This window comes from Serinus canaria, chromosome 3 (assembly GCF_022539315.1).
Source record: "Serinus canaria isolate serCan28SL12 chromosome 3, serCan2020, whole genome shotgun sequence".
NCBI classification, from domain to species: domain Eukaryota; kingdom Metazoa; phylum Chordata; class Aves; order Passeriformes; family Fringillidae; genus Serinus; species Serinus canaria.
Genome location: NC_066316.1, coordinates 56,958,229 through 56,969,888, shown reverse-complemented (window position 1 = coordinate 56,969,888; position 11,660 = coordinate 56,958,229). Strand labels below are relative to the sequence as shown.

Below are 11,660 nucleotides of genomic sequence, written 5' to 3'. Positions count from 1 at the left end.
TCGGTGCTTTTATAAATGTCACACTATTTATAACATATTTCTGTGTCCTTTTTTAATATTCTCTGTTGGCCTATCCATTTTTCACTGTGGTATCTTTGATTGGTATAGTCACAGGATGTAGCATGTGTTTGAATAATTAGGAAAATACAAATTTAAAAAAAAAAACAAATAAAAGTTATCTTTATTCTAGTCCATATTTTTCCATTGCTCAACCACTAAAGATAACAATAGCATTTCACCTTTGCTTTTTACATTCTATGAAAAATACTTTTAGTTTTGCAGTGCCTTATTAAATATTCCACATCCAATTATTTGCCCCTAGAATTTCCCCCCTAAGCTTTAGAAAATTGTTTCGGCTATATCCAAGCTCATGCCAACCTCCTGGCTTCTTGGCCGCAAGCCATCAGTGAGAGCTCTGCTAAGAACCACTTTGAGGCTCTCCTTGAACCTCTTCTTCTTGCTGCTTCCTACAAAGAAGTAAACCAGGGGGTTGATGCTACTGTTAACGGTGGAGAGAACAATGGTGACGTGGTTCTGCTGGCTGAGCAAAGATGACCAGTGGTGGTAATTCAGGAGATACAGCAGCCTCATAGGCATGGCAAAGATGAGGAAGACAATGACTGTGGCCACAATGATGATGTAGAGCTTAGATGAATGAGGTCTCAGGGAGTTACGGCGAATCCTGATAACCAAGATCAGGCTGGACAGAATCATTAGAGGAATGAAGATCATGAAAGTCAGGATCCATGTGAAGATGAGCAGTGCTTGGCAATGGTTGCCGTCGTCAAATTGTTCCTTGGTTGAATCATCTTTGCATGTTAAATATTCAGCCACTGTCATGAAAAAAGACAGAGTCCACAGAATCGCGCACACGATCGCCGATTGGTGCTGCGACCGGTGGCATCGGTACCAGATGGGGTAAACAATAGACAGACACCTCTCAATACTGATGGCTGTCAGGAGATAGAGACCAGTATTATAGCCAAGAAGGAAGACAATAGATAGTGTGGTGGTTACATAATAGTAAAAACCATATGCGAATCCAAAACCAGCAATGTACTCAATCGACAGAATAAACGTACAAAGCAGTAAGGAGATATCAGCAATGGACAAGTGTGTGATGTACGCAGTGAATGGGTTTCTTTTGATCTGGAAGCAGAGGCACCAGAGGACAATTCCATTTTCACAAAAACCCAGGAAGGAGATGATCATAATTACCCAAAGTGGGGTCAATATCTCCCAGACCCTTTCCTGTGTAGAAATGTTTCTGTGCATTGAGATGTTCTCTGTGCCTTCGCTGGGATGAAACGTTATGTTTGGCTCATCCATGGGGAAAGCTCAAGTTTGGATAGCACAGCTCTTCCTTCTGTAAATATGTATAAAAATATACTGTGAGCATTGTGTGCTCCTCCCCTCCCCCTTTTCCTTCTGTTTTGTGGACCCTCAGTTTCTGGTCATACATTAAGGCCTTGAGAAAAGGCACACCAGCTTTGATATACTGATGCTAGCTAAAACCCAGTTGGAACTGCTTTTGACAATGTTAAAGGTCACTAAGCCCATCATGCTAACAGAAATCCTTAGCTGCCTTCTCCAAGGGGCTCAGCCTGTGCATGCTAAACCACAGCTAAATAGATTCTCTTAAAGAGCTCTTGGACAAGCAATGCCCCTATCACATTGCACAGTTTCATTATATAGTCGTGACAAATGGCATTGGTAGCTCTTGTTAGAGCCCTAGATTGTTCCCAGAGAGGTCTCTTCAGTTCCTATTGAAGTTAATGGCATTAATTTTAAGTTAAACTTATGCATTTCAAGTGAACTTGGCTCATAGGTTTTTGGTTTAAAAAAAAAACATTGATACCAACATCAGTTTTCCAGAAAGGGATTTAATAAGTAAAAATAATTTGTAGTTATTCAGCATTGTATTTCCTCCAAGTACAGAAGTGGAGGGAAGGCAAAATGGCACTGTTTTGAGAGAACAATTTCTTACCTGCTTTAAGTGCCATTTATCACAGCATAACATAATTTAAACATGTTCACACACTCTGAACACTTAACATGACTGCAGGTATCTTGCAAACATTATAAAACTAACCCATCACAAGGAGATGTTGTTCATCACATCATGTTCATCATCATCATCACCACAATCTGTTCAGGTTTCCTGCCATAATGGTTTTAACTGTTGTTTTGCTGAGTTATGGGGTAACGTCTCCTTTTGTATTGCCTCCTTTTATCTCATAACAGAGAGTTGGTAGCATTGGCTTCTGCTGATTTTCATACAAATATTTCATACCCCATTCCCTGTTAACTTCCCAGCTGCCCTGTGATGATACACAGACACATTCAGGACACTTTTGGATTTACTGATGTTAACAGGGACTGTTGACAATAAGCTTACCTAGCTGACTGGGTTCATCCAGATAAGTTACCTTGTTCATTACGTGCCATAGTAAGAATTTACCCATACTGTCAAGTAGTTAAGAACATCAAATGCAAGGTAAAGAAGTTTTACTGGAGCAATGATTATTTAAAGAGAGCCATTCACCCCAGTCATAGCTTTTCTCTCATGAGCCTTGCATTTCCTGGTTTTAAAACAGCTCCTTAAAACAAGGATTTCACAGTCTAAGAATGAGCAATGAGCAACGTTTTCTAAACAACCTGGAAGCCTCAGGCCTTGCTGGCATGTAAAGCTGTGCAAAAACATTAATGGTGATCCCACCTGTATGCTGGCCATGCTACCACCTGAGATAGTGGAAGGCAACAAACAACATAGTTGGAAATGTGGTAGGGGAGGGTGAATGGAACAGGTAAATGCAGTGACCAGAATGAGTGGCAAGCCTCCCAAAAGCAGTGCTCTGCAAAAAGTGCAGAGGAAAGGTGCTCAAATAGTGTGCTGCTGGAAGTACAGTAAAGGTTCACAGAAAAAAAGGAGAAGAGAAACTATCTACTTCAAGAGTTAAAATAAATAGGAAAGGAAAAGGAGAATTAAATATTCAAGTATGAAAAAGTGACAGAGTATGAAAATATTCAAGCAAGTTCTTGATCTGTATCACTGTAGGAAAGGAGTTTTCTCTCTTGAGAGTAAAACAAAGAGGAAAAAGTTCTCGACTTACTAAGGTCATTCCCTCATGACAGCATTCAGAGATGAGGATGGAAAGAATCCTCTTCTTCCAGATACATCCATGGTTTGTTCAGATTTCCCTGAGGCTGTTGAAGAACGTCCTTGAAGAAGCTGAGGATCACCTTCTCCAACCATTTGCCTTTGGTAAGAAGGGGAGCAAACAGTGGGTCTGACCATGACTCAAAAAGAAGTGTGCAGTCCTCCCATTGCTCCAAAAGTCTGAGGCATGCCAAATAAAGGGTCCCAGGCTCATCATCTGAGGCTGAGCTTCAAATGGCATCACTCAGTAGCTGGCAACTCATCTAGCTGAAAGCCTGGGATTTAACTCTTGTGGGAACTGAAGGGCAGTATATGGAAAGTTGTCCTGAGCTGCTACAATACCAAGAGACCTAGTTTAAACAAACAAACATGAAGGGAGTAGAAAATCTATTTGGGGATGTTAAGATCCAAAGAAAAAAAAATCTCAATTTAGAACTGTGCCACCACATGCCATCAAAAAAAAAGTCAATTCGCAACTTTGTTTCATATTTTTTGATATGAGAAAACAAGAAAGTGAGAAGGACAAAGAGAGAGTGAAAAGAAAGAAATATAAAAAAGGAAAGGGAAAGGGAAAGGGAAAGGGAAAGGGAAAGGGAAAGAGAAAGAATCACAGAACAAAGAAAATACTCCATCCTTGTGTTAGTCTCATATATCCATTCTTCTAGGTAAAATCTATATCTTGAGATTATTCTAAAAAAACCCAACCAAACACCAACCAAAAAAAAAAAAATCATTTTTTGAGATTTAAACAGTCTCCCCTGAAAAGTTCAAACAAATCTAGGAGTTTGAGAAGTCTCTTGAGGACATCCCCTGCTTTTGCCCCAAGTATTAGGTTGTTTTTACATTCAGATATTAGCAGAACAAACATTCTTATCCAAATAAGGAGAGAGTTTGCTTGGTCTTCTCCTTTAAATGTTTCACTAAAACTACCAAATCCCCAAACGGGAAGAGCAACTAACTAATGTGAGAAATAAATGACCCCAGAGGGAGGGTCAGAATAAAGTTAGGAAGGGAACAGAGTGAAATAAAACAACTTCTAACTGTTTTTTGTTGGCTTAAGTTGTAACCTACCTTACATTCAACACCTATGGGACCAAAAATTTCAAGCTACATCTGAAAAAGGAAAAAACCTTCTCCTTTCCCCAGAAAGGAAATATGCATAAAAGTAAAGAGAGAGTAATTGCAGGAATATGGTAACATGTCAAGATTGACCAGGTACTCGTGTTTGCAGCCCACTGCAGGCCAAAGTTGGAAATGCCCTGGCTTCCCAGTCTCCCAGAGGCAGTGGGTTTGTGAGATCTCCCTCAGGCACACAGCACCTCCCTCATGACTGATCCCTGTAGCACCCCAGTCACCATCCACAGGGTCAGGGCACCAGAGTGAAACCTGGTCTTGAGGGGAATGGGTCAAACACACCTTATCCTTGGTGATTTTGGGAGTAAGAGGAAGGTTGAATAACAGTCTTTATATCAGATGCTGCCAAGAGCTGGAGCAGCTATTTCTGAATCAGTTTAAGTATTCAGATAGGAACAAGGGGGCTACAATGGCACAATGTAGGACTTGAACTGATCTTGGGACCAGAAATTACTTTCTTTACTGACAGTAAAGACATGACGGGCAATATGGAAACTCTTGTAATTTTGATCTAAATTGAATATACAGCAATATGTCACATGAATGATAATTTATCCTAAAACCTTTCTCTCTGACACTAACTTGGTGGGACAGAGCAGCTTTGCAGTGGATGTAAACTGAATGGACTGGCATTTGCAAGTATCCTGTATGTAGGGAGCTAGTAGTGTTACCTTTTATCATTTTTCTTAGAGTCTTTGAATAATTTCATATTCTCCCATCTCCAGTTCCTGGAAACAGAAGGCGACCTGTACAGAACTTCAATTACTTCATTAAACACAGCCCAACAACCTAGGATTTATAAACCAGATTAGAGGGGTTTATGTTAGTATAGGTTGGTATAGGTGCCAGTGTATAAAAAAGCCTCTGGGTACCCAGGAATCAGGTCTCCCATTTTATACTTACATGAACCATAACCAAAACCCCTCAGGGATGAGCTTTGTGCCACTTTCAGGAAGTGCAGTTTTTCCTGATGGTCATTCAGCCATTTCCACTTTCCAGCTGAAATTAATTCCTTAATTATTCAGCTCTAACAAAGGGTAGGAGTTGGGCTTAGGTTTCACAGTTTGGACTGAAGCTGTGGGTGCAAACCACTGACAGAGAGCTGAAGGGCACACTGAGAAACAGGGGTTGTAAGAGGGCCAAAAACTAAACAGGAGGCCTTAAGGTGCAAACAGAGGACTATGGGACATACTGAGAACAAGCTGGAGAGGGACTTTCTACAAGGGCATGTAGTGACAGGACAAAGGGAAATGGCTTTGAACTGAAAGAGATATTTAGATCAGATATTAGGAAAACATTCTTTACTGTGAGGGTGGTGAGGCACTCGAATGAGCTTCCCAGAGAAGCTGAGGATGCCCCATGCCTGGAAGTGTTCCCGACTAGGTTGGCCAGGGCTCTGAGCAATCTGATCTACTGGAAAGTGTCCTCCCTCATGGGAGGAAGATGGGAGCTGGATGATCTTTAGGGTCCCTTCCAACACAAACCATTCTGTGACCCTACAAAATGCGTGGATCCTGAGAGTTTTAAGACCCCTTAAGTCTCACAGAGACTGGAAGAGCCATGATGACTTATGGATACTCCTTGGTAGGTGATGTGAGAGTGTCATTAAAGTAGGAGTTAGGTGTGGGGTAAACTTAAGAATTAAGGTTATCCCAACCCAAAACTCACCACAGAACTTGCTGGACATCTTTTATCCTACTCATACCAGCCATGATCCTAGAATATACCAGTTCCCTAAAGGGTGGTAACTGAAAGATTGTGTTTTGTAGGCAACAGGTGTGAAAGCTGGCTTTAGGGCTGCTTTCTGCAAAACAAGGTGAAAATATATGTCACCAGCAAGCTTTGAAGCCAACACAGGTCATCTGTTAACAGCTAAAAATAAGGTTATGGTAGGAGTTAAAATTCTAGAAAACATAAGACAAAGATGACTAAGTCTGGAATTGGTGTAAGGCTGAAGACTTCTTGGTGGCTGCTCAGTTGCTGTAAAGCCAATTGTAAAATCCTATTAGTGGCAATAACAGGATTGTGTTTTCATGAGAACGGTATGGAATAGCAGGCTCTGAATCAAGCATTCCTGCTTAATCCTCTAATCCTACTGAGAAACTTTGACAGCTAAAGTTGGTTGAGGTGAATTAATCGTATTATTTTGTGGGTGGTTAAGACCCACCACATTATGTTTATGAAAGTGGATTTAGGGCCTGAAAGCCAAGTGTACTGTGGGAAACGGAAGAACATTACATAAGAAAGAATAAAGCATATAGTGAGAGATGGGGCAGTTTATAGTTGGTTTTGGAACCATACAGGCTCCTAAAATAGTTTGGCAAGGCTGTTTTCAGATTACTTGTCTGTTCCTTGTCAGAGATATTTTTGAATGATTCATGAATTTTAGGTTCTGCTCTGAAAATGCTGATGAGAAAAGGGTAATCAATAGCAGAAAAAAGGTAGGGCCAGGCGAGCCCCAAGCTAGTGTGCAGATCTCTGGAAGTAGAGTGAGGTGTCTGGCCCATTACTCTGGTGGTGTTGCCCAGGCTGGTGGAAGGTTAGAGGACTTGTTTATGTGATAACTTTATGGACTGACTGTCTTGTGAGCAAGAGAGGATTTGGAGATGTTCCTCCTCCCAGCCTGAGCCACACCTTCTTTTTTCTGACCTGCACACCTCTGGGTGGCAAGCCAGGGCTCAGCACTCAGGGGTGATGCCAGCAGCAGCCAGAGCAGAGCTCCAGCTCGGCAGCCTCAGGGCGGGGCGTGTGCTGCTCACCAAGGTGACTGCTGAATTTTGGGGGGACACAGCTGGCTCCACTCCCCACAGCCAGAGGGGAAATTGGCCATTTTGGCTATGGAAGCTGTACAGACCTATTCACACAATAGCAGATGTCCGTGTTCACCCACCTGGGTGGCAGCACACGTGGTGTTCTGGATCTGAGCTCATACCTCTGTGTCACGTCACAGCTGGTGAGAAAGCAGCCAGAGTAAATTGCAGGGAGTTTCCCAAACCAAAGAGACTATCATCAGCAAGTGAGGAGCTCTTGGTGTTGCTGTGAGCTGGGAAAAATGAATACAAAATAACAAGGTTTCCTAATGTCCATCTTCGTCCCCTGTATCCTTGGGTTTCAGAGGCTCCCCAGCTGTCTGCGGACCTACCTTCAGCCATAAGGTGAATAGCAGGTGGAATCACCTGCTTGAAGACAGTGGAGTCTGTCCCCAGTGGAAATCTACCCTTGCTAAATTTGTTCTCAGACTTATTTCCCTGTTGCTCTGGTCACTGATGGCACAAATGCTTGCACCACACCCAGGGTCATCACACACCAAAAGAGAGGATACACTGCACCTGTCTGCTGGCAGCCCCAACAGCAGCCAACGTGAGGGCCACCACTGCTATGCAGTGTAAGACAATACAGGAAACAGCCTTTTCTCTCTACATTTTCATTTTGTATATGCAAAACAATACAGGAAACCACTGGGGAGACAATAGGGTAGGAGTGGCAGCAATAACCTCTTGTGTATAATTGGTATAGGCAGTTTAAATCACTCTAGCTTTAGCTGGGCAAAGCAGAAGTTACAGTTAGAAAATGTGACTGAGGCATGATAGAGATGAGTCAGAGCTTCCCATGATAAAATGCTGGAAGGAAAGCTCTGAATGCTGATTAGCCAGTAGTGTACATAGAGTAAGACATTTTGTATTATTGATCAAGTTAATGAAAAAGGGTCTGATACCATGGTGCTCTCTCTTTCAACCCGTGTTTCTGGATGTTCCCAGCAACATATATCCAAATTCTTCTTGAAGAAGTGTTGCTTGTCAGACTGAGTTATGTCTGTCAAGTGCCTGCCCTCGTGAGAAAGACTGCCCTGAAATAATATTTAATCTTGAATGTACTTATCTGTTTTTCGTCTTTTACTTTTAATCTGTATCACATATTTATCATTTGCATGCATTTCCAACCTATCACAGAAATTAGCCATTATTCTTTATTTGCCCTCTGTACTGCAGGAGTAGGTGGTTAAGTAAGATGCTTAATGCATGGTAGTGTGAAACCTGTGTCTCTTGTGGTCAGTGCACAGTACACTCAGGATTTTTCACCTGAAGTCTGATGGCTCACCTGTCTCCCTGTTCTCTGCACAAGAGAAATAGCTATACTGCTGAGGATTCCTTGTACTGGAAAATTGTTTAAAAGGATGATAACTGGTGTATGGAGGCACCGGGAGTTAAAAAAAAATATGATGTAGATGACACAGGAATTGTTAACAGCCCTTTCTGGATACTCTTTGGAATCAGCCAGGATAGATCTGTGACTCCTTAGGGCAACATCTTTGCAAGTCATCTAATGACATGCTGAAAATGGAACTACTGTGCATGGCTGTAGTTAGATAATAAGCAGTAAACAGTGAGAGCTTTATAATGACATGCCTGAATGAGGTGTGTATTACTATGTGTTGGTGAGGTTTAAAGAAGGAATTTCCATCAGAACTGTAAAAGTGGTCTAAAGTTCCACGAATTAATTCAGTATTTAAAAAAATCAAAATTTCAGTGTTGTGATGGGTGTGTGTACACCACATTGTGGTTTTGCAGGGAAACTGTGGCCCAGTTTTCTCATGTCTCATTTCTCCTTTTTGAACAGAACCTCCCACAGTGCACCGTGGAATATGACTTTGTATTACAATCCCCTTTTCTCTTGGTCTCCAGCTGGGAGCATGACTAATAGAGAGGAACCAGAGCACAGTGCATCAAAATATCATTGCAGAAGGAAAATATTTCCTCCTGCTTTAGTATTTTTTTCCCAAATCAATGCTGAATTTTTAAATGAAGACTCTCAAGTAGTTAAACATTTTCCTTTGAGTAAAGTTTTTCTATTATTTCTAAATTGCTTCTAATACCCGTCTCTTTCCAAAGACAAAACATAGACTCTAAGATAATTTTTATTTTTCAAGGTGATGTATCTTGAACACAAGTGCCAAACAAGCTCATGCAGTGGGTTTTCTGCATGAAGTCAGAAAGTCACTGAATGAAAACACTGAACTGTCTCTTCTATCATGTGTACATATATACATGGAGTGGATCTAGAGTCCTAAAATATAAAAGAGGCTGTTGTATTTTCTGGAAAATGAAAAAATTAAAGTGAAGCAAGAGTACAGGGCAATGAGGGTAAAAATCATGAGACCCGGGATTACTCTGTTTCAGACTGCCTCAACATCATCAGAGTTCCTCCTCTGCAAAATGGGAGTAGCAGGGGAGCACTGGGAGGCCAACTTCAAATCTGTGAGACACTTATCTAACACAGTAATATAAATACTAAAAATACAAGGAATTTACTGACTGCTTCAACCTCACAAGAACAAGAATAAATTAGTTTGATTCTCTTACAGGAAAAACAAGGGGTCTTGGCTTTTTATTTATGTGTTTCCACCTTTTTCAACTTTCACCTTTATACCTTTGACAGAAATGGGACTAGATGCTAAGCTGTGGTAGTCATCACATGGAAATCCATGTCATTAAACCAGGTCATAATTCAGGCCCTGCACATGAAAAAAGGCTGCTATGAGGACTTCAAGTTCAGGATTTCTGTCTCCTACAGTGATGTAGTGGTACATCTTGCCAAAGTTCCAGCATAAACACCTATAGAGGCTGTGACATCAGTTTGCTTTCAGAAACAGCGTTGACTTGTCCTCTTCCATTCCTAGTTTGATTCGGTAACAAAGCATTTGCCCTGAAGAGTTGAGATAAGCTGTCCACTCCATAAGCTGTGTAGTGGACAACAACCAACTGAATTGCAGCTGGAGATAAAGAACCTGAAATTCTGTGGTTTTAGGCATTTCCCTTCTTCTTCCAGAATCAAAACATAAGTTTCCTTCTTCCTCTGAGCTGGAGGGGTTAAAGACACCACTGCTTTCTCCCTCTTCTTAACAGGAACTTCCAACAATTAAAATATGTTCAAAGTCAATTGAAGTTTCGGTCTTTATTTAATAAAAAATATTTTCCTTGAATTTAGGTGTTCCAGGGACTACTGCTGCCTCTATTTCCCACTGAACACATTTCCCAGGACTACATTTTTCATTCCTGGTCATACTTTGCCTTTATCTTTTGGCAAGGGCCCATGCTTTTCCTTGCCCTGTGAGCAGCACACCAGCATCTCTGTGTGGCTCTTGGCCATGCAATAAGTGTTGCTGATCACAGTGGAGGCAGATGCAGATAGGGCTCCTGGGCATGTCCCAGGTGGGCAGTGGTGTCTGCTTGTGCACCCGCGGTGGGATGGAGTGGGCCTGATACAACTGTGCAGAGTAGAAATGTTCAGGTTACTACCAGCTCCCATGTCACCACATTTCTCTTCACAGAGAAAAGCAAGGCACAATTCTTCCCAAGAATATTTCTGGGTTTCACATTCTCTGAAGCTCAGAGAACGAAAAAACAATTCTTATGTCATTTACTGCGCCTGTGTTTGTTCACAAGTGGAATGCATCATGGAAGATTGTTTACCTGAAGGGAATTGTTAATTGGATTCTGGTGTGAGTGTTTTGATTCACTGGCCAATTGAATCCATGTGTGTGTTGGGACTGTCGACTGACAGTCACAGATGCTGGGCAGCAAAATGCAATTCAGTGCTTGGCAGATTCAGTTTAGATGTAATGCAATACAACGTAATAGAGTATAGAATAATATAGTATAATAAAGTAATTAATTAGCCTTCTGATAAGATGGAGTCCTCCTCATCATTCCTCCCCTTTGTCAGGGGTGAAAATATCACCTATACCCCCAGGCCAAAACAGTCCCACGGGACGTAGCCCTGGCAACAAAGCACTTTGCACTTCCACTGCTCACAAGGCACCTACAGCAAAAGACTGAAGTCTGGTGGCTCTGTATCATCTGTCCTGTTTCTCTTTCTCATTATCTTTTTTTCCTCTCTCTCTGATCCTGGCATAATATTTTAATGCCTTGTTGTGGTTTATGTGCACCCACATTCCCACTGACGAATCCACATTTTCAGGGAGGTGGACGAGCAGAGTTTACAAGCATGACTCAGGGCACACTTAAATACACTTAATAAGTTTTCTGCAACCACGTTGTTGTGTGGATTGTTCTGCCGTGGTACAAAGAGATCAGACTCTAATCTGAGACATATCCTTAGCAAAGCTATTTCCTAGTCCTCCTCCAATTATGGGTCAATGGAAGGAGATAGAGAGGTGTCAGTCACAGAGCTATAGAGCTGCTCCTCATCAGGCCGAGTATACCAATCACCCAGATGACTGTGAAGCATATAATATACATAATATTTATACACATATCTTGCAAAAATTAAACTTAGTACTCTCCCAGGTGAAGAAAGGCTTGGTTTCTGGCATTGGGGTATTTTTTTGAGGGACAGAGATGGGGGA

The 11,660-nt window shown here is 41.6% G+C and overlaps 1 protein-coding gene across 1 annotated transcript; it reads right to left on the bottom strand.

Annotated features, from left to right (window-relative positions):
- Positions 1–255: 255 nt before the first annotated feature.
- Positions 256–1,329, bottom strand: MAS1 (MAS1 proto-oncogene, G protein-coupled receptor). The gene has a single exon (XM_009095251.4). The coding sequence runs from the start codon at positions 1,327–1,329 to the stop codon at positions 340–342; it is 990 nt and encodes a 329-aa protein (XP_009093499.1). The 3' UTR covers positions 256–339.
- Positions 1,330–11,660: the final 10,331 nt, after the last annotated feature.

What these genes read in the sequence shown, in the direction of transcription:
- MAS1 (XM_009095251.4), bottom strand. Translation starts at nt 1,329, where the DNA reads ATGGATGAGCCAAACATAACGTTTCATCCCAGCGAAGGCACAGAGAAC.